This window comes from Stylophora pistillata, chromosome 9 (assembly GCF_964205215.1).
Source record: "Stylophora pistillata chromosome 9, jaStyPist1.2, whole genome shotgun sequence".
Taxonomy (NCBI): domain Eukaryota; kingdom Metazoa; phylum Cnidaria; class Anthozoa; order Scleractinia; family Pocilloporidae; genus Stylophora; species Stylophora pistillata.
This window is the reverse complement of record NC_142527.1, coordinates 26,163,957-26,186,175: the sequence shown is the minus strand read 5'-3', so window position 1 is coordinate 26,186,175 and position 22,219 is coordinate 26,163,957. Positions and strand designations below refer to the sequence as shown.

At 38.0% G+C, this 22,219-nt stretch overlaps 4 protein-coding genes and 1 long non-coding RNA gene across 5 annotated transcripts in view; 1 reads left to right on the top strand and 4 right to left on the bottom strand.

The window, feature by feature from the left end:
- The window catches only part of LOC111327884 (cytoplasmic FMR1-interacting protein 2-like), a 31,816-nt gene extending 31,249 nt beyond the window's left edge, over nt 1-567 (bottom strand). The window contains exon 1 of the mRNA XM_022932192.2: nt 339-567. Within this exon, the coding sequence (XP_022787927.2) occupies nt 339-536 (198 nt within the window). The 5' untranslated portion in view covers nt 537-567. The remainder of the gene's footprint in view (nt 1-338) is intronic.
- Nucleotides 568-3,309: 2,742 nt separating this feature from the next.
- On the bottom strand, nt 3,310-4,257 carry LOC148724060 (uncharacterized). The gene is made up of 2 exons (XR_015991996.1): nt 4,121-4,257; nt 3,310-3,477 (listed from the first exon to the last, which is right to left on the bottom strand). It is a non-coding gene; the product is annotated as an uncharacterized LOC148724060 (long non-coding RNA).
- A 1,557-nt stretch (nt 4,258-5,814) lies between these two features.
- On the bottom strand, nt 5,815-7,155 carry LOC111327903 (transcription factor AP-4). The gene is made up of 3 exons (XM_022932219.2): nt 6,937-7,155; nt 6,668-6,824; nt 5,815-6,546 (listed from the first exon to the last, which is right to left on the bottom strand). The coding sequence occupies exons 1-3, from the start codon at nt 7,011-7,013 to the stop codon at nt 5,998-6,000; spliced, it is 783 nt and encodes a 260-aa protein (XP_022787954.1). The 5' UTR covers nt 7,014-7,155; the 3' UTR covers nt 5,815-5,997.
- A 1,050-nt stretch (nt 7,156-8,205) lies between these two features.
- Nucleotides 8,206-14,558, top strand: LOC111327930 (uncharacterized). The gene is made up of 3 exons (XM_022932248.2): nt 8,206-8,322; nt 10,213-10,710; nt 13,770-14,558. The coding sequence occupies exons 2-3, from the start codon at nt 10,213-10,215 to the stop codon at nt 14,466-14,468; spliced, it is 1,197 nt and encodes a 398-aa protein (XP_022787983.1). The 5' UTR covers nt 8,206-8,322; the 3' UTR covers nt 14,469-14,558.
- Nucleotides 14,559-18,211: 3,653 nt separating this feature from the next.
- On the bottom strand, nt 18,212-20,799 carry LOC111327905 (uncharacterized). Its single transcript, XM_022932221.2, has 5 exons — nt 20,588-20,799; nt 20,341-20,443; nt 19,585-19,717; nt 18,652-18,853; nt 18,212-18,417 (listed from the first exon to the last, which is right to left on the bottom strand). The coding sequence occupies exons 1-5, from the start codon at nt 20,664-20,666 to the stop codon at nt 18,356-18,358; spliced, it is 579 nt and encodes a 192-aa protein (XP_022787956.2). The 5' UTR covers nt 20,667-20,799; the 3' UTR covers nt 18,212-18,355.
- Between the last annotated feature and the right edge of the window lie 1,420 nt (nt 20,800-22,219).

Genomic DNA, 22,219 nt, shown 5'->3' with positions numbered 1-22,219 from the left:
GAGAAGATAAAAACACGAGTGAGATCATAAATTTAAATCGTTCTCTTTCACAAAAGAGAAGAAAGAGTGTTTCCGTAACCATGATCACAAGCAATCAGGCATTTTTGAACAGCTTCCTAAAGTTTCGTTCAACTCGACCTCACTCACTGCAGTGATTCTCAGTGCAAGAAAATTAATAGAGAGCTTAAAATCTACTGCATATATCCCTCCAGAAAGACTACAATAGACACACATTGAAGCTGTAAGATTTTGTCGAATCGAGCGCTGCTAGAAGCTAAACGAGTCATTTCCTTGTGAAGGTATGAGCACCTGACATGTCACACCTACTATGTACGTACCAAGCCTTTGTGTACATCCGCCTCTTCCAAATACTTGCTGATACATGTGATGAAGGCTTTGCTGTCCTCGAAGTTCGTATCAAAGTTGGAAATGTAAGTGACAGAAGCCGGAGGTGCTTCCACTTGTGGCTGTTCGTCGGGAAGGGAAATTGCCTGAAGTTGTTGCACATTACAAAGTGCGTCCTCTAGAGTCGCCATCTTGCGTAGTGTCCCAGCGACCTTTGAGGGCTTCGGTGAAAGTTTCAGATCCTACCCTCCCTGGACGTCACAGATACAAGGCGATGTTGTCATTTTCAGCTTATGAATTTTTTTTTTTTTTTTTTTTTTTCAGTGAGAAACATACAACACGTCGGTGAATTGTTCGTCTGAATCCTTAATTTTGAATCATGCCTCTAAATTCTTTTACGCAATTCGAAAAAGGAAAGGTTTCTTGCTGAAATCTCCAGGGACGGAATTACAAGTATTTTTTTCTTCAAAAAAAAACACCTTTTCCTTATTGAGGGAGCTTTGTGATTTTCAGTTTTGCGGGTTTCGCTGTTGATTGGATCGGTTTTTCAGTTTTTGGACCAAAAAAGTTGGTGTTTTCGGTTTTGATGTTCAGAGCAGTTTGCGGATTTGTTTTTGCATTCGGTTTTCACGAAAACTCAGATGCAGTTTTTGATTTTTCCTTTTTGACGTCTTTAAAGGTGAAAGTGTTGCGGTTTTGTCAGGCTTGCATGCCGTTTTCGGTTTTGCTGCCTTTTTTCGTCGGTTTTTCAGTTTTGGAGATTTCTTCCTCCGGTTCTGTGGTTTCCCAGAGGCCCCAATGCCCCCCTCCTTATTGCATTTAAACTTAAGACTTTAGAAACAAACAGCCAAGAGCACTCAATTGAAATCACTGGGATCAAAATGACCTTCAAAATACCTAGCAATGCAGTTTTATACCAGTATATGCATGCAACATTTGAATTTTACCCTTCCATTCTTAAGGGGAACCTCCACTCTTAGCTTTTAGCAAAAAGTGCTCAAAATGTACCAAATGCACTTATCCATAGATGACATTAAAAATATTACCCTATCAAATTATCTGATTTTTATTATCATTTTCCAAAGGGTCTTACAGCCACTTCAAATTTCCTGTGAAGTTTGAAAGAGTACCAGTGAACTATCAGGTGAACTAACTATATACTAACAGTGGTGGATGGAGGGGTGCTCTCAATAATGCAATAGCATCCCATTGTGCATTTATGATAAGAAACTAGACACATGTGCAAAACACCTCTTCATGTATTTAATACATTTTTTTGTAAGGGCATGTGACACATAAATATCAAAAACGATTCTCTCAGCGCCCTTAAGATACTTGGTAATTACAATAACTATGAATGTTTGCAGATGAAAAACACTATATAAAAGTTAATTGCAAGAGGACCTTGTCCGTCATTCTCTACAATTACAAAAGCACACCAATGTTCTCATCCTTATGCATTCCATTTCACATACAGGCTACCAGGCAAAAACACTTTATGATTGTAAGATTATATAAATATTCAGCTGTTTACAAAATATTTGCAATATGTACTTGTCCCAATGCAATATACAAAGTTATTGAAAATCACTAATCTATTTCTGAGCATTTGGGAAATGGAGTATTTTAATAGCTACAATTCTTCTACCTATGCAATGAGCATTTCACCCTTCAAACCCAAAGAGTGACAAGCATCTGATTTCTCTTTTCAGTAATACGATTGAATCATTCATTAAGATAATGACAGGGTTCATACCTTTTTACAGAAACAAATTTCTAATTATCCACAACTTTTCCAGGCTCATATTGATTTTTCCAGGACTCAAAATTTCACATTTAGCCATTTCATTATCAAGATTTCAAAATTACAGTCTATACACATTTCTTACAACATGAATTCTGAAAACTTCACTGCTTGATTTAAGCAAATTTCCAGGACTACCCTGAACCTGTAGTCTTTTTCCAGGACTTTCCAATCCTGGAAAATGTCAAAATAAAATTCCATACACCACTTTCATAAATGGCTGCTGGATTGATATTCTTTTGTTTAAATTAGCCCTTCTGGCCTCGCTTGAGATAATGTATTCTTTTGAATTTTGTACTGGAGAACGAGGCCAAAAGGGCTAATTTAAATTTAAACAAAAGAATATTAATCCGGCAGCCATTTATGAAAGTGGTCTATAACTTCCCAGGTTTTCCAGGACCTGTACGAATCCTGTAATGAGAACAAAGGAAATGATCTCTACCCTAAGAAGCTTTCATCAATAAATGAAGTCTCCTTATCAGTACCACAGGAAATGTATAAAGAAAAGTATGGAGAATGTAGACCCTGGTGTTAGAGTGTAAAGGGTTCATAGCTTGATGGCAGGGAATCAGTCACCATTAGCAGGGTTCATACACTTTTTCAGGCCAAAGATTCAAGGACTTTCCAGGACCCTACTTAGAACATTTCAAGGACTTTTTGTAATGACAATTTTACCTCAAAACCAAGAAAAAATGTTTCTGTTAACATCTAGGTTTTGGGTTTACAGATGGCGCAAAACAAAAGCAGATATTTTTCGATGTTGTTCACTAAAAAATCAAGGACTTTCAAGGACCCAAAACGAAATTTAAGTACTTTCAAGGCCTTGAAATCAGCCTCCTGAAATTCAAGGGTTTTCAAGACGCGTACGAACCGTGCATATGGGTGTCTTACAAGCCCCCTAAGTCTGACTTACGACTTTTGAACCTTATCTTAATTGATAAGTGAAAATTAAGCATTTTCACAACTAAAAGACATCCTTCCAAAGAGATTACTTAAAAATTCCTATGCAATATACACACTGGATCAGTGCTTAATCCATGCAGTGGGAGTAACATATAAATACTGAATCAGAGAGGCCATCTTTTCATAGAAAAAGAATTGTCTGAATAGCCTTATACATAATAGAATATGTCAATTGTATTACTGGCCCAATTCTACAATATGATACTGCCAGCAGTAAAATAATCTACAAATTAACTGTAGTGGAATCAAAATGTAAAAATAAAAAAAGGAAAAAAATGGACACTATTCAAAAAATGTCATCTCAGTGAAGTGGTATCGACAAATCCTACTTTGTAATACTAAAGCAAAATAAGAATAATAAAAACCTTAAAGTGCACCTAAACCCAAAAATTTTTTTTCGCTTAACGCGATAAGCATATTTTTTGGAGTATTTCTGTGCAAACATTTTTTTATTTGCTCAAATCTTCAATTGTCTGTGCCCAGTCAAAATACGGAAAATCGGCCGCCATCTTGCCCCATGGCCGAGTTTAAAGAGGAATGGCTCTAGCGGGTAATGTGACGTCAAATCGAGAACACGAAAGTCTGCATTTCACACATTTTCGCTTGCTTGGGAAGGTTGTAGTCGGTTTTGTCCGAAAATATGCCAACTAAGTGTGTTATAGGAGGATGTAGCAACGTGCGAAATTTGCAAAAGGGTATCACGCTTCATACATTCCTCATACAACACACCTGGTCGGCATATTTCGGACAATATCGACCACAACCTTCCCAAACAAGTGAAAATGTGTGAAAAGCAGACTTTCATGTTCTCGATTTGACGTCACATTATCCGCTAGAGCCATTCCTCTTTAAACTCGGTCGTGGGGCAAGATGGCGGCCAATTTTCCGTATTTTGACTAGGCACAGAAAATTTAAGATTTAAGCAAATTAAAAAATTTTTGCACAGAAATACTCCAAAAAATAAGCTTATTTCGTTAAGCGAAAAAAAATTTTTGGGTTTAGGTGCACTTTAAAGTTGACAAAGCTGATTCCAAATAATTCCTTGCTCTTTAGTTTGTTATCAGTGCTCAAATAATGTAGTTATTAAAAAAAATTCCAGTCAGAAAAAAATATTCATAAATTTGTTGAAAAGACAAAACTTCAATTTGTATTTAATACATTGTGAAATTCACTCAGTACCCTGTAGAAAATGAAAGTAACATTTGCTGAGATGGCCTTCACCTTTCACTACCAAGATCACATTAGTAACTCTCCTTAATGTCTGCCATACAATTCTTGATGTTAGTTTTGAGAATTTGGTCTTGAATCAACTAGTAATCCGTCCAATTTATGTTTACCATCACTTGTCTGCTTGACATATATTGTAAGGAGAAATTCTGTCTTGATCACTCATGGATGTCAGAGAGTTAAGGAGTTAATTTTAACCAATATTGGAAGGAACTAGTATAGAATCCACAATTTCGGCAACTTTTGATTCTTTTTTGCCCTCTAACTTTCACTTGAAAGGGCAAGAGTCATTTATGATCATAATCCTAGTGTTTGCATAGCCCAGGAAAATTACTGAACACTGTTTAGACACTCCCACACATATTATATCCAAGGCTGTGCTCTAAGGAAAATTGAATGGGACCCTGTGCTCTGAAACTGTGAAATCCAGGGTGTCCAGCATATGCTTTTTATGAAAAAACTAAAATTCCTGAGTCGCCCAAGAGCAATTGTTAGGTGCCAGGGGTCACCGGGTGCTGCTAGACCATAGCTTTGATATCACACTGGCAAAGTATTGGGCCAACATTCTCAATGTTAAATTAACACTTAACTGTACATCTCCTGATTTAGGGTTATCGGTTATCAGTTGAAGATGGTGAGGTTTGACTGACAGGGCTCGACACTGACTTTTCAACTTACTAGCCAAGAGGCTAGTGACATCGTAGATGTTGCGACAATTTCAGTTTCTTTACTGGCCTAACTGACTAGTGAAAATTGAAAACCACATGCCAAAACTTAATTTCTACTAGTGTGTGGCTAGTGGATTACCGTTGGTGTTGAGCCCTGACTGATACACTACTGCTTGACCAAGACTAGCAGTATATCAATCTCAATACTGCACTCCTTAATTGCTCACTCGTCTCTATAAATGCTTGTGATTTTAATCAAATTGAGAAACAAATCGATGAATCAATCATTTTCCCTCATCATCAAAACAAATAACCAACAGATGTTTCATACTTCCAATTTCCCCACTTTTCTTGAATGATAACACTTTGTGGCTTTTCCATGATTAATTTTTTTCCTTTGGAACTTTTCTTGTTTGAAGCCATTACCATAAAATTTCAGTTGGATGATTCTCCAATAAGTTAATCACTTAAATGTCCCAGGACTGAGGTGAAACCTGGTGCTAATGCAGTTCTCACAAACATTCAATTCGTTGTCTCACTTTATACAAGGATTCTACAAGGAGGATGAAAACCCCACCCCCCCTCCCCTCCCTCACCAAAATAAAGGTAGCCCACGGGAGACCTACAGGAAATATGTACATATTCACACGTAGACGTCACCTACCAAACTTGCAAAATATGATCAGCATCGCATTAAACTCTGCATGCTGTACAATTCTGCCGTTCCGGAGAACTCGTGAATCCAGCACGCTTTGAGCTCCCGACCGAATCTCAAGAAAAACTTTACAAGACCACTTACAAAGTGGATGAAAACGGGCAAAGATAAGAAACTTAATTTATGCATGATTCTACAAATCTCTACATACACAAATACCATGCATGAATTCCATGGATTTCGCAAACATGAGAAATTTGCATACATCAACCACAGCCACGCCAATCAGCTGTTCCAGGGCAGTTCAACATCCGAGTAAACTTTCAAACAAAATTTCAAACTATGAGCCTTCTCGAAGCGTTTTCCGTACTGGATGGGCCGTTCGTGACAGCTTCAGTTTTGCATTTTGTAGGGGTTTCGAGCAGTTCGGGTTTATCCCCTTCTAAATGTTTGATTGCCTGCACGATCGTATCCAAATTTTGATGAGAAGTCGTCACTGATTTCGGCGATTTGTCGTTTGATTTCAACCTGACATCCACTAGATCTAATTCGAGCTGTCTCTTCTTCTCCTCCACGCTGATTCTTAGTCTCCTTTCACGTTCTAGTTGGCACCTTAGTTCAATGAGCTCCTTTTGTATTTCCTCGATGTAGTCATCACTTGGTAAAACGTTGTTGTTTTCATCGTCCTTGTCAAGTTCCTGTGCACGTGCTTCTTTATCAATTTTCGACTTTTTCGGCGGAGATCGCTTTAGATCCGAGTTGTTCATTCCCTCTCGATCGTACTGGCTCAATATTCGCTTGAGAGTCGTGTTCTGTTGCAAAAGACGAGTCTTGTCTTGTTCCAAAGCAAAAATATGCTCAGCTGTTTGCTGAAGTATCGCGGCCTGTTCAGGAAATCAGTAAGGAAAATAAGTCAGGAATAAGACTACAATCATCAAGCAGGAAATTCAGACCAGTTGTGCTCAGTAACTTAACTGAATGCAACATAAGAGTAACAGGAAATACCTTGCTTAGTTTTTCGCCTTCGCTGTGTGGAATCAGCAATCTCAGTGCTTGGAAACCAGAGTTAATACTTTGCATACGTCGTCGTTCGTTCGAGTTGGCAATTTCCCGCCGCAATTTTCGCTCCCGTTCTCGATTATCCACCACTTCAACTTTAAATCTGCAACAAATAAAGACGAGAACGGTGCAAGATGAAATGGCATGAGTGTTTCAAAGTGCAGATAAAACGCACAGATCATGAAATACACCGGCTGCATTTCCAATATTTTTACCTGCCATCGTCATCTTCACACAGCTCGTCCGCCTCGTAAGATTTACGTTTCTCTGCCGTTCGCTCATAAAATGACATCGCATTGACCTCCAAAAAGCAAACAATTTAGATGATATCCTTATCTCTTTTGCTGTAGCCGAGGATTGCGGAAAGCGGAAAGCTTTGCTGCAATTCAAGCCAAACAAGCGAACGACTACCAGTTCCGAAAGACCACTAAATCGGCGGGAAACAGCTGGTTTTAGTGATCAGGTGACCGAGACCCAAAGTAGAAAATTTGAATGCGGCACAGCAGAGGAATGCCATTTGATAAGCTACTAAGAAGGTAACTATTGATCAAAATTACATTTCCGAAAATTTCAACTTGCGAGCCAACAAACCGAAGCTCTGATAAAAGTAATTATCTTCTTACAACAGAATTATTGTCACTTTATTTCTGACCTTTTAAAAATACTTCCTACGAATCACACAAGCATGTAATTCACACGGACTCAGAGATTAAAAGGAATTTCTTATTACCTCTTTAAAAACAATGCGCCACACTTCCTGACCAATCAGGGCTGACTTCAGAATACGTGTTTGTAATCAGTCAGCCCAGCTTTCCCTCGAAATTATTTCATTGGTTTCCAGAGAATATGATCAGCTGGGAATCGGTATATAATCAGCTGTTTATTCCTACTTTGCTTCGACAAAAAAAAAAAAAAAAAAAAAAAATCCTGTTCTCCGAACAGATAAAACATTTTTGAGCTTCATATTTACAAGCTTTATTGAACGACAGCCGGACCTCGAAAGGCGAAAAGTGAAGAACTCATTTGCATATTTATAACATTTTCCTCCCTGTTCCAACTGTAACTTATCCTTGACATAAACAGTGATACGATATAAGCAGAGGAAAAAGGGAAGCGGGGATTGTCGCTTGGAACGATTCGAGGACCTTTGTTCTTTTTACCTGGATTGATGTTTTGTGGCAAAAAAAAGAGACAGATGGAGAAATGAAGAGCAATAACAAAGGCCCTTGCCAACAGAGAAGTCGACCTGGATAATGCACGGCCCTGAGAACCCCTATAACATTTTGCCAGATGACCCTTTCTTGGGTGTAAAGAGCAGGGGTGGATCCTCGAGTAAATGACATGTGGTAAAGAAAAAACACAGTTACTTTGCTTTATTTTTCCTCCTTTTTCAGTTGATCGATTGCATCCGCCGAACATCGTAACGTGATTAACAAACACGCGTTGCGAGGGCATCCAGTTCATTTGCGTGGGAAGCCCGCATGTGATTTTAGAGAGGCGCGGCTGCTAAGCCTCAGTATCTACAATGATGAGTTCTTCGACTTCTAATATTCTAGGGAAGGACTATACTTCAAGTATCAACCGGAAGAAATCCTTAAGAAGTAAGTAATTTTTTGCACTGAAGACTTTCTTTATTATCATTTTACATTAGGGTTCAAAGTTACCCCAGGTTTTGAAGATCTTGTCGTGCGTGATCAACCAGTACACTTCACAGGATCATGTGATGTGATACATTTCATTAATTGAACTTCGTATGTTTGATTCGATGACAAGTTCTCTATGGACTACTCCTGACTTAAGTAGCCAATAATCTTAAACGTTTCAACAGAATAAGTTGAGCCCATTAAAGAGAAAGAGAGCGAAGAACTTTCAGATCTTTATGACCACTGCAGGGCCAATAACAGTTAAATGGTGTGTTGTAAACTTGATCACGAAGTTTGAAATCTGTTCTTAATATCCGTGAACTTGAATTCGAGTCCGTTTCATACATACTCTTAAAATTTTTCGGAATGATGATATTTTGTGGAATACATACTGCAGTGATTTGATTTTGTAAAAGTGTCTATTTACATTTTAATTATTGACCCCAATCATTAACAGGAGGACTGCTTTCTTGTTGTTTTGAGATTTTAAGCCAGAGCTGCATCTTTGAAAGTAACACATACTTCTCTCCAGCACTGTATAATCAAATTTGACAATTTCCTCCCAATCAGTTTCCATTATGGTTAAAACAGCACACAAAAATTTAACTCCTTGCTTGAAGTCAAGGGTTTCCACACTAGTTGCATCTTCTTAAAAATCAATTTCTTTCCAATCATAAATGTCCTCTAGCTGCAATATTATACTTCTCTTTACACATTGCTTTTCTCTAAACCCTAAAAAGCCCTTCACTCTGGCTAAAATATCTGTGGTAAAATGTTCTGGTAAAATTTAGGGTAAAATTAAAAAAATGTGTCCATGAGAATGATGATTCAGCCCCATCTCTCGAATTTTGTCCATAGAACCCTTTGGGTAATAAGCTATTTGACATGAGATGCATTTACCTATTAATTAGCCTAGGTAGCTGAAACTCCCATGAGAGACAGAGATTCAAACCTTTAGAAAATAAAAAATTGGTTTTCATAGTTTGGCAAGGCTGCAACTGTGAGGGCTTAAAGGGGAGGAACATGAGGAGGGTTCATTTCGCATTTCCTATGATAATTTTATCAAAAAAGGCCCCAAGATTTCAATTGTATTTTGAGTTCATCCTTGCATGAAGTGGAGGTAATCCAGTGTGCAGACCCAAGCACAGACTTACGTCTTGTAACGGTTAAAAACCTTGAGATAGCAGAAAAAGGTGATGAAGAATCACATTAAATAGAATGTTGAAGGAAGGAAAACACCATCTTCCTTTTCCACAGGAAAAGTTTCAGGAAGGAGAATGTCGTGTGAAAATAGGAGGCCAAAAATGAATGAAAATAGAAGGTCTCTAGACAATGGTTGGAATCTCTGGAGTTAGTGGTACAGATGTTCAATTTGAATGGATTTCAGATCAAAAATGGTATCAGACTAGTTTGATTTGTATTTCACTTTGTCTCATTTAAATCACCATAACCCTCAATCATGGTAAAACACAGGTCAAACTACAAAATAATGAATGAAAGGGGTAAGTTTCTAAAGAAACTGTAGTGCTGTGTCGGTGGGGGTAACAAAGTAATTCGGTGATATCAACTAAGTTGAAATTGTAAATTGGCCACCGCAAAGAGTTAAAAAGCTAAGTCTTTACAATGGGCAATTTACAATTTCAAATTAGTTGATACTACCAATTTGAAATTAACAGGTCAAACTAGTTTGAGTTCCTTTGGAGGCAAAATCATTTTAAGCTAAATCAGGTGTGCATGGGGGTTAGTCACTGCTCAGCTTTCCTACATGCATCCAAGACTTGCTCTTGAAGTCTTAATATCCACTCATCTTCTTTTCAAATGTAACATTCTTTCTCTCTTGACTAACAGATGTCAGAGGAAAATGGTCAGGAAAGTTCAAAGTTACTCCTAAAGGAAGATACACAAAAGGACCTTCATGGCAACTTGCAGCTTGACAAATGCACCAGTACCTTAGCTGTGGTATCCACCGTCTCAGAAATGCTGGATCAGGGAGATGTAACATCAGTCATGACAGATCTTTCTGCAGAGGATTCTGTTCTACATGGGTCATCAGTTCTTCATGAAACAGAAGCAATTGCTTCTTCTAGTGACTTGGAAAGCTCTCCCTGCCTCTCAGATACACCGGTTTCAGCAGATTTGCTTTCAGACTCAACTGTCATTAACCCAACTGTAGGGCTGCTTCAACAGCCTGTCGTTTTGACATCGTCTGTGTTGCCATGTGTACTGACTCATGTGCAAGGAACTTCAGAGCTTCTCGCTGGTGAGCTACGGGAGAGGGGAGAAGGTCAAGAGGAACTGTTAATGGTGAAAAGGGAAGACAGAGAGGTCCTGGAACCTTGTGTTGTGGTAAGCCCTTTGAAATGCCAAGAGGATTCATTTCCAAGTTGTGAATGTAAACTAAAATACCTGTGATAGTTGTCTCTGATATATTTGCCTCCATAGGTTTTCTTTGTAGGCAAACAGAACATGATTATTAGTATTCCATACAATTCTTATGAAGTTAACTTGAGAAATTCCATTTATCAACTCAGTTGATACAACAAAAATTATCTTGTTAGACCCGCAAACCAACACAACACCACAGTTTCTTTTATAATCAGAAAAATACCCCTTACAATATCACCTAGGATTTGATTTGGTACATGTAACTTTTTATGGCTGATGGAGTGGTTGTAAAATCAGAGGGTTTTTTCTTAATTCTTAATAAACCAACACAATAATCATATAGAAGTAATGAAAAACTTTTGAATCTAAATCTGATATTGTTGAACAATTTAACCACTATTTTGTCAATGTTGGCCCTCACCTTGCCGGTACCATTAAAGAGTCTAATGATAATCCCCTAAAATACATAACCAATTCACCTGTTTCAAGTTTTTTTATTATCACAGAAGCTGAAGTCTCTAAATTATTCTATGAACTTAAGGAAAGCAAAGTAGCATTGGACATTCCAGATAAATTGATTAAAATAGCTGCTAGACCACTTGCTAAACCTTTTACACATATTTTTAATGAATCTTAAAGAACCCACTCACGAGATTACTGTGATGTGGTCTGGCCTGTTTACTGGGAATTGGGGGGAGGGGGCATCTTCAAATAAAGTTTCTTTTGAATGTTTGTAAACTGCTGATGCAGTCCGGCCAAAGTCCCCCGAAAAGTGTTGTGATGCGCATTTGATCATATCTTCATGTTAATTTAAGCAATATAAATATTAAATTATTATTATTATTATTATTATTATTATTATTATTCTCTATTCTCACTGGTGTTGTCCCAGATGTCCTTAAACTGTCCCAAGCTACCCCTGTTCATGAGAATGGTCCAACTACTAACCCAACTAACTATAGGCCAATTGCGATACTATCACCCTTCAGTAAGGTCCTTGAAAAACTAGTCTATGATCAGCTATATTCATTCCTGGAAAAAAATGAGATCCTCTATAAATATCAGTTTGGATTTAGGAAAAACTTCTCCACTGAGCAAGCTATACTTGAATTAACTGATAAACTTAAAGATGCAATCGATAAAAAGGAGTTAACTTGTGGTATTTTTCTGGATCTATCAAAAGCTTTTGATACTGTTAATCACAAAATTTTACTTTCTAAACTCCATGTGTATGGTGTCAGAGGTACTCCACTTAACTTGTTTGAAAGCTACCTAACTAACCATAACCAATCTGTATGAATAGGCAATGTTGAGTCTGGGAAGCTAACTGTAACTTGTGGTGTCCCTTAGGGATCCACACTCAGTCCCTTGCTCTTTCTGCAGCTATATATAAACAATTTACCTAATTGTTATGACAAAATTTCCTTTCGAATTTTTGCTGGTGATACTAATATCTTTTTTTCTAGTAAAAATCCAGCAGAGATAGAGTCTGTAATGAACCTTGGAATTAAGGTAGTACTTCATTACTGTAGCATTAACAAGCTGTCTATCAACTTTAAGAAAACAAACTACATGCTTATAATTATCACCTCAAAAAGCTACAAATATTATTTTAAGTAATTTAGCACGCAAGACACCTATTAAATATTTAGGTGTGTTTATTGATGAGCACTTGAATTATGGTCCTCAAATCTTACATATTAATAATAAATTTAAAAGTATCATGTAACATGGGAATAGTTAACAAAGTTAAGTACTACCTTCATATTCATACTCTGAAGCAATTATATAACACTAATTTATCCGTATTTGAACTATGGTATACCTAGCTGGGGCAACACATATAAGTTGCGATTAAACAAGCTAATCTCAAAGCAAAATAAACGTATCCGTAATATTTTCTTTGCAGATAGTAGGGAAAGCCCCGCTCCATATTACAACGTTCTTAACATTCTAAAACTGGATAACATTTTTAAATTAAAGATTGCCACGTTCACTCATAAAATTCTTAACAATAAAGAGTGCATTCCTGCTATTTTCTCTGACTTTGCCCTCCCTACAGCAAATATACATTCTTATAATACTCAATATGCAAGCATTCAGAACCATAAAAGAACTAACTATGGGAAATTCACGTTTAAATATGGGGCAGCTCTAATTTGGGAAACTATTCCAAAAGAATTGAAGTCTCTTAATAGCTTTGCCTTTAAAAGAAATTATAAAACCTTTCTATCACAAAATTCAATGATAACAGCTCACACCCTCTTCTCTTTAGCTTCTTGTCTTCCTTGAACAATGCAGCAGTAGAATATGTAATTAGGTTATTTTTACTTTCCTTCTTTTCTTCTTTTTCTCTTCTTTTCTTTTTTTTTTCTCCTATTTTTCTTTTTTATTATAAATTCTAAATTTAGTATATTATCGCACTGTATCAGTAAGTCTAGTATTCATTCTATATATTTATTTTAAGAACTATTTTCTTAATACCCTAATTTATTATTACCTTGCACTTATATCTTGGACCTTGGACCTCTCTATTTACAGTGGACAGTGACCAACACGAAAGCTATGACTACTTTGGTCACTGTGCAGACATATTCAAACCCTCATGATATCTACTTCTCATTATCTTCTTCACCTAGTTATATAAGTCATCTTATACTGTATTACTTTGAATAGTGCGAAATAAACTTGGACTTGAAAAAGTATCACAAGGATTCAATTGGAGTCAGACTGAATATGGGCAAGGCAATCACAGACAGTATTTTTACACAGAGGGACCTGGCATCATTTGTGCCTGGGGAGGTGGGGGATTGGAGGATTTTGGTTGTCTCAAGATGTAACATTTACCTGATCTCCCCATAAGGCTCTTAGAATGAGGATCCCCCTCCATTCCCCTAGAAACCATGTGATCCCCTCCCCAAATCCTCTACCCCCCCCCCCCCACCACCCTGGCCTGAAATAATGACTGGTCTCTGAGTTCATATTTTTCTAATAGGTTTTCTTTATTCCTCTTGTTTTAGTTTACTACATCAGAAGCATTGCAGAGCAGCAGTGCTTCAGAAACACTCAGCTCTTCATCCGCAACAGACGTTGTAGTCACAGCACACCCATCCAGCTTGACCTACTTGCGGCAAATCTTTGAACAAGACCAAGTTACTTCACAGGGTCAGATTGTATCCGTTCTGCCTCATGGCATTGCATCATCTCTGTCGCCAACCTTACCGGAACTTCACCAGTGCAAATGGGACAACTGCTGCGAACATTTTTTGTCCCTGGAGGATTTGGTTGCGCATGTCAATGAATACCACATTAGAACTGAAGCAAGTGAATACAGTTGCCTTTGGCAGGGCTGCGCGCGCAACGGAAAGGGCTTCAATGCCCGGTACAAAATGTTGATACATATGAGAACACATACTGGAGAAAGGCCCCACCGTTGCAATCATGACTCTTGTGGAAAAAGCTTCTCACGGCTAGAGAATTTAAAAATACACACCAGGTCTCATACGGGAGAAAAGCCTTATGTTTGCCCTGTGGCAGGCTGTAATAAGCGGTACTCCAATTCCAGTGATAGATACAAACATACTCGGACTCATTCAGAGACCAAACCTTACCACTGCAAAGTGGTCAACTGTTTGAAAAGGTATACGGATCCGAGTTCATTGAGAAAACATTATAAAACAATCCATGGGAAAGACATTATTAGTGAAGAGCAGGATTAATGAATAATGACACATTTATAATTACTGTTAGACTGCTCCATACTTTTTCTACTCTGATAATATATTTTGTTCACAATTTTTTAAACGACACCTGAAAATAGTGGCTGAAATATGGAACCACTTTTTGTCGTTTGTATGGGAGCACCTAGACGACACACTTCAATTTAGTAACCATACAAAGTTTCATTTAGGCAGCTGTTATTTTATACTAGCGATTTTCATATTATTTAGCGAGAGATACATAGTTGAAGGTACATGTAAATACCTAGTAACAATCCTCTATTCCTATGTACAATTCCAGATTATGTTTTTTTTTTCCAAGATATTCGCTGCAATGACGTGAAGTTTTCCTTTTTCTTACCTATTTGGGCCATGTACTATCTTTTTACTTTGAGGAACATTTATCGGTGGGGTAGTTTGTTTTATTTCAGTCGTCATTTTGAAAGAAGGTCAATCGGGTTGGCAATCAAAACTGAAGTTCGTCGTGTCGTCAGTCGAAATTTAATCTCGTCCAATAATGCCGCACCAGAGATGTTAGGCTTGTTAAACTCACATCTCACGGTTCCACGGGTAGGGCAATCACTCGTGCATTTTTCGGAACGATACAGTTGAATTAGACGATTTCACTTTTGATTGACTGAGTTAAAAATTATGAGCACGAGATTTCTGTAACGGGATAGTCGTTAGGGTTAGTTCCGAATAAATTAGCAGGCATGGAGAACGAGAGCGAATAATTTAATTTTATTTTTATTTTTATTTTTATTATTATTATTATTATTATTACTATTATTATTATTATTATTATTATTATTATTATTATTATTATTATTATTATAGAGCAATTAGGTGTCAAAAGTAATCCAGGATTGCATTAATTTTGCTTTATTTCACTCTGTGATAGGTCCAGAAATTTTGCACCACTCTCAATTCATCACATGCCAAACTAACACTAATCATACGATTTTGGTCGCCTGCGCTTTAGGCGGTTTGCTTGTATTTACCTTGCGTTCTCATTGGCTCTTCAAATATGTTCCTCTCTTTTGATTGGCCGTCGTACTCTCTTTGGTTTTGTTTTCACGATACTCAATCGCAAAACGCTCTAAAGCTGTTATTGGTTCAAATTCTAGTGACAAGATAGGTTCAGGATATCATTTTGCTTTATTTATAATCTTACATTGCTTTGTGTTTCAAACGGGATAGATAGCGTGCAGCGTAGGCAATCAAATTGCAGCATTTATGATAGACTGTTAGGAGAATTTTACTCAATCTATATATATTTGAAAGGTATTGGTAAAGAAAATGAAGTGTAGTCAAAGTTTACTTGTTGATATGTTTTTGTTATAGTGTTTGTGTGCACCTGAAAATTTAAAGGCAGTCTCGTTCTCTCAAGTCCCCGCGTCCAGTCCAACAACACTAAGCCACAGTCCATCCGACAACGCACAGTTGCATCTGAGTTCACACGGTTACGTCCGATTCCGATCGATTTCGGACGATATCGTCCGATCTCACATGATATACAGTCTGATTCCGGAACGTGAAGTCCTTGTAGGGTCCTAGCATGCGGAATGTTTTTTTCTTTTGTTTCCTCATTCTATCAATCATTAGGGTGTCTTTTTGTGTTTTTGTGACCAATTCCGAGAACACTTTCGAGACTCGGAAAGGAATGACAAGGACCCATCGAAACCAGTCGCTAGACATTTTAATTTACCTAATCATTCTAAGCAACATATGGCAATCTGCGGTCTTTCCTTACACTTAGGTAGCACGGAAAGCCGTAAAAATCTTGAACAAAAGCTCGTCTTTCAAACCAGCAGTCTAAATCCCACAGGGATCAACGAACGCTTTTCATTCCACTAATTTACTCTTATTTTTCTCGTTGCCATGTTCCCACCAATAACGTAGCTCCATTTTCTGCCTTTAAAAGCACACACAACCCACAATTCCTCTATTCGCTCCGACGAAGGGCTAACGCTCGAAACGTCAGCTTTTGTAATCGTTACGGTGGCCAATTTACCATTTCAACTTTGTTGATATATCCAAATTATGTCTTTTTGTGTTGTCACTGTTTCTCGTCGTTCTTTAGTATTTTTTCGCTGGTTAGTTAGCTTCTGTTGTTTCTATATCACGTATCTTCGTTCATTAGTTTCTTTCGTAATATAAGCGTTAATTGCACTTTAAGTTAGCTAGTCGTTTTCGCATATATAAATTAGCTTTTCTCAGTTCAGAGTTTAGTCTTCCGTTAGTCATACAGTAGTTCGCTTTAAGCAGTTACTCCAGTTTATCTTTATTTCGCCTTTGGGCAGTTTATATTCGTCCAAAAGTTTCGTAGAAATCGTAACAATGTAAGTAGTGTCATTTCAAGTTTGTTCAGTTCGTTCAGTGTATTTCTTTCCTGTTACTTTTACTAGTCAATTGTTATAATTTCGTATTCATTTATTGTTTTAAGTTTCAACCCACATACCATCAACATCATTCGTACCGAATAAATCGTCTGGAAAGAGTACCATATAACCCCATACATTAATTATGCATTCCACTTCTTTGTCTTTCACGACAAAACTTTAAAAACAAAGTCTACTAGTCTGAATGCATAATTAATGTAGGGGGCTATATGGTACTCTTGCCAATCGTCTTTATCATCGTGGTGTTGTGAGGTTACTTTTACTGCAGTTACAGTCCTCTCTCGAAGAGTGCTATGTAACTTTCGGCGGTCACGTCAGATTATGAATGGTCCGACTCTGATTTTAGACCGTTCCGCGTAGTTCCAAACGATATTCGTTTTAAATGGTTCATTAAAACTTTGCGGCCTCAAGGCATTTAGTTTAAAATGCGTAACGCATCTGCCATATAGAGTGGACCGTCTATTTCAGTAAGACCGCTAAATTTAGGATGCGCCTCTCTTTAAGGAAATTAAACTTTGGTCCTATGCGATTTTTGGCATTTCCTCCACTGAATTCGGCGCTTGTCCATTCAGGGTACACCTTTCTAACGTTACGCGAATGCCACCTACAAAAGGGTACCATGCACTATTGGGTCAATTTTCCATTATTTAAAGGCTAGATAAAGCACTCTTCAATTAGGTGTCAAAATTAATCCGGAATTTCATTGGTTGGCTCTGTGACTGGTCCAGGAAACTCGTGCCGGTCTCTAAAACCATGCACAACTCAGTCAATAACGTATTCCCGCGCTTCAGACAGTTTGCTTGTTTTAAATAAGGGAGTTAAAGAAAACCACGTAGGAAACGGCAAAAGGAACGTCACTAAACGAAAGGTTTGATGAACAGAACAATGACACTGTGCAAGTGCATTATAAATCTTTGTAAATATTTTTGCGTCCTCTGCAAAACAACAACGTAAAATGACCAAACTTTGTGTTGCCTGAAGAGCGTGAACGACGATGGCAAATTGTTTTAAATTTCTATTCATAATTTAACACTGAGTTCCATATTCAGTTTCGAGATAGTTTTAACAGCGAGAAACAAACTAAATGACTTTTAAAGTATCGCGAAATTCGTAGGTAAAATGTAATTTCGTTTTTTAACGGACGTTGTCCGAGGCGTCGTCGTGTTAAAACTAGTCTACCTATTGGATGAGTCAGTCATTGGCTACCTGTGTCATTTTCTTCACCCAGATTGGCTGTTTTTAATTGTACTCTAGCTCTCGTTTTGGTTTCACAACAATTAATCGAAAAAGCTCTCTAAGAAAATGTACACATGTCACGCGTATCGTTACAAATAATTGCACTGAAAGGTATGATTCCAGGTACACACAAAAAAATCTTGCTGAACCGATACTGCCAGCAGTGTTTTCCCTCCGCCTCATTGTTGTCTTCGTAAAGTTCATGCTGCTAGCGACCTGTGATTCGTCCAAAAAGTGATATTACCAGACTTACATACGATGGAAAGTAGTTTTGTTACTGTTGTTTGCAGGAAAGTGATCCACCATATTGACTGCAGAAAAAAAAGTAAAAGTCAATTGAGGCATGGAACAAGGTAATTTCGTTTTATCAAATGAATTGATAAATGTAAACTGGCCACGATAAAGAAGTCTCAAGCTGAGCGTCAGCCCTTTGTCGCAGCGAATGATAAGCGTCAATTTGACGCTTTCGCTTATGTTGAGCAAATTCTCCATGATCTCATATCAATCTAGTAACAAAAACTGACAGTTATTAAAAAATTCCTTACTACTTCTGTGCCGGAAAGGCGCCTGCGAAACTTCTTCTTGGTAAGTGGTCTGATTGAGTCCGATGAGTTGACCAAAGTTGCCGTTCATTCTTGAATTACATTTTCTCGAGGGAGGGGTGCGCTCAATGCGTCTCTGAGGGACTGGGGGAAGAGAACAACTTGATGTTTGGTCTTTTGGTATCCAAACCATGTATGTTTTAAGCTGAAGGGAAACGAGAACAGAAATAACAATTACATACATTCAGGCTTCTCATTAAGGGGGTCTCAAAACGGCTAAAACATTGAACCGTTAGCTGTAAATTTGCCGAAATCTTTAACCTTTAGCCGTAAAAGCCATTACCCTACTGAGACCTCCCTTTTAAGCACACATTGCTTCACACACAATGCTAACACTCCACAGAGAGACGCCCAGTTCAAGACACTGAGTTGTAACATTTTTACTTCCTTTCTAAGATGAAAGACCCTGGATACCATACCATGTCTAGCGGTACCTACAACTCGAAGACCAAATTTGCCCCCACTCTCTACCCCCTGCCTGGGGCTTGATAGTTCGGCTGCCATAGTCACTTAAGAACTCAAAGAACAATATAATTTGAATATATCAACAAAGTTGAAATGGTAAATTGGCCACCGTTAAGGTTATAAAAGCTGACGTTTCGAGCGTTAGCCCTTCGTCGCGTTAAACCTTCGTCGCGTTAGCCCTTCGTCGCGTTAGCCATTCATTCGCTCCCACGAAGGGCTAACGCTCGAAACGTCATCTTTTATAACCGTAACAGTGGCCAATTTACCATTTCAACTTTGTTGATATATTCAAATTATTTCGTTACCCCCACCGACGCAGCGCCAAACAGTTTCTTTAGAAACTATCAGCCTTTATTCAAAGAACAATAGAAAATTTGCCTCTAATTTCGTTTTTCTTTTTCTGTTTCTTACCCTATCACCAGTTTGAAACGGAAAGAATATCCTTGGATGAGGTTTGTTTCTGTTCACGTGACTTAAAATAGTCCTCCTTTCCATACCTGCGTTCTGAGATCTCCGGTGCGCATGAGCCTCAGAGGGATCTCTGCTGCTCAAATACAAAGCACATTCAAGTATTGTAAGATTGATGTATTTTGCATCGATAGGCTTTCACGAAACTTTGAAGGGAGAAGACTAACAAAGATATCTTTACGCTTCCATTTAAATTTTTCGTCTGAGTTTGATTAAAGATTCATGAACCTTTTCCTGGAAAAATGATGAACAATGGACCTTTCAGCGTGTAATTTTTTTAGTACTTTTTTTCTTTCCCAGTTTAAAAAATCCTTTTCCTATGATCGTTCTGCGTTATGGTTGTATTTTTATTTTACTTCAATTAATAATGAAAATTAACCACTCTTGCCACTAAGAAGTATCTTCCTTCGTTTTCGCGCAATCACGTTTCTTTCCACCATGACTTCCTAAGGGTACCCTCGGTTGAAAACTGAACTTAAGGATAAAATTATGTACTAATGTCAACATAAGAATAAAGCTGATAAAGAAGGGCAATTCTTTTTTTTTTTTGTGGCGAAGAACGTCAAAAATGCCTTTAAGTTAACGAGAAAGTAATGCTGAAAACTTAAGTACAACACAAACTTTGTTGCTATACAGGACAGCACCATTGTTAAGGAGTTTACAAGAAGATCTAGGCTTTTATCATGAAAAAAGACTCACCCGGATATGTTAGTCATCGTAGGTTTTTTCAAAGCATTCTCGAAGTAGTTCTTCAAATTTGGCGGCAAACTACTAGAATTCTGACACGCTTTGGCTTCCTTCACTGCCAAGAAGATTCAAACAAGGATCAGTGTAAAGAATAAAGTACAAATTCGTAAAGATTTTACATTCGTGTAAATAAATGATGATTAACTATGGCCAAGAGAGCCGAAAAATAAGGAAGAACTTAGAAAGCAGCTTCTCCAACCTGTAGTAGCCCAATCTTTATAAGATATGCTTCTACCACTTGTCTTTGATGCAAGAATTTCATACAAGGTTTCCCTCATTATTTCTTAAAGTTTCCAGCGAGTGCACCGCTAAGACCGACAAAAAATTATTTTTGAACCAACACCAACTCCCAGGCTGAGAACACTTCGTGTAAGAAGAAGTTGATTTTTTGCCTTCTCAACGTCAGATCTGGCAAGACCTCACGACCATAGGTATGCTTGCATGCAATCATGACACAAACTCAGTGGCGCGTTTGATACTTGTTCCTGAGTATTTCTTTAACAGATATGGGCATCTGTAAGAACCATTGTTAGATGGATTAACGCTTTAATGAAAGAAGTAAATTAGCTTTCACTACAGTCTGGGTACTCTTTGTTGGACACAGGAATTAACATTTCTGCTAAAACCATCGGCTGCTTGTCATGAAAACAGTGGCTAAAAGCTTGATCGGTTAATAAGCACCAGTCCATAACTCATGATATTTTGCGTAATCAACGTCACGCATTTGAGTTCTTCATGAAGTAGCGAGTAACAGTTTACAGGCAACTATAATGAATTATTTAATATTTATCACACCTCACTTACTTGTTTAACAGTCTTTTGAGAAACCAGTGGTTTATTTGAATGCAGATTAAAATACTTTGAACTCACACAAACACTCTATTCAAAAAGGCGTTACTATTTCATTCATCCCGCAACTGTAATCAAATTGCACGACGGATGCCCAAAAATGCAAGACTTACAGGACCCCCTAAAGGCTACTATTGCAAATAAAGTTGAATATGGTATATTTGCTTTAAGTCAAGCGCACTCCATGATCAGATTATTCAAGGATTAGAACATTTTTGCGGCCCCTTTTATCTTAATCTACGCTTCGTCACATAGTGTACAGGGCTTAATTGGCCTAATACAGGGTAGAGCGCACGATTGAATGGGTGAAAAATATTAATATATTGTGAAGGTGTAGTCTGATCGTCCGGGTGAGTGTAGTCCTTAGAAGGACTGTTGTCGGTGGCAGTGACTGACGTTTCGACAACCTGTGCGGAAGTCATCATCAGAGTCAAGTGAGTGATTGTTGTCAGTAGAATGTTCTTATTCCAGTTCGTGTGAAATGATCGGTTGGTTTTGCCGTGATGTTATTGGCTGTAAGACTCAAGTGACGTAAGTCGTTCGTGATTGGTCTGTTTCGGTCTGTCGGTAAAGCTAGGTTGTTCTTTTTCGGTCGTTTGTGATGTTTATGTCGTGAATGAGTCGTTTGTATGGGGCGGGTAGTTGTTGACATCTGTTTAGGGGAGTCTGTTCTAAGTTAGTAAACCAGCTTTCCAGAGTCAGTCGTTGAAAATAGTCAGTGCTGTAGGTTAGGCATTGCGCAGAGTCCCAGTCAATGTTGTGGTTGGTAAGTCGATGGTGTTCAGCAATGTGATTGCTGACATCACCTTTCCTCGTCGCCCGTCTGTGTTCAGTCAGTCTTGTTGTGAGGTTTCTGCCAGTCTCACCGATGTAGGAGGCTTGGCAGTCGGAACAATTGATCTTATAGATCAATTATAGATCAATTGTTCCGACTGCCAAGCCTCCTACATCGGTGAGACTGGCAGAAACCTCACAACAAGAC

Excerpts from the sequence above, each read along its gene's own strand:
- LOC111327903 (XM_022932219.2), bottom strand. The coding sequence starts at position 7,013 with ATGTCATTTTATGAGCGAACGGCAGAGAAACGTAAATCTTACGAGGCG. Across the intron at positions 6,825-6,936 it reads TGTGAAGATGACGATGGCAG|ATTTAAAGTTGAAGTGGTGG; the intron begins GTAAAAATATTG and ends TATTTGTTGCAG. Across the intron at positions 6,547-6,667 it reads AAGGCGAAAAACTAAGCAAG|GCCGCGATACTTCAGCAAAC; the intron begins GTATTTCCTGTT and ends TTTCCTGAACAG.
- LOC111327905 (XM_022932221.2), bottom strand. The coding sequence starts at position 20,666 with ATGAGGGAAACCTTGTATGAAATTCTTGCATCAAAGACAAGTGGTAGA. Across the intron at positions 20,444-20,587 it reads TAAAGATTGGGCTACTACAG|TGAAGGAAGCCAAAGCGTGT; the intron begins GTTGGAGAAGCT and ends TCTTCTTGGCAG. Across the intron at positions 18,418-18,651 it reads GCCTTTCCGGCACAGAAGTA|TCAATATGGTGGATCACTTT; the intron begins GTAAGGAATTTT and ends TTTTTTCTGCAG.
- LOC111327930 (XM_022932248.2), top strand. The coding sequence starts at position 10,213 with ATGTCAGAGGAAAATGGTCAGGAAAGTTCAAAGTTACTCCTAAAGGAA. Across the intron at positions 10,711-13,769 it reads TCCTGGAACCTTGTGTTGTG|TTTACTACATCAGAAGCATT; the intron begins GTAAGCCCTTTG and ends CTCTTGTTTTAG.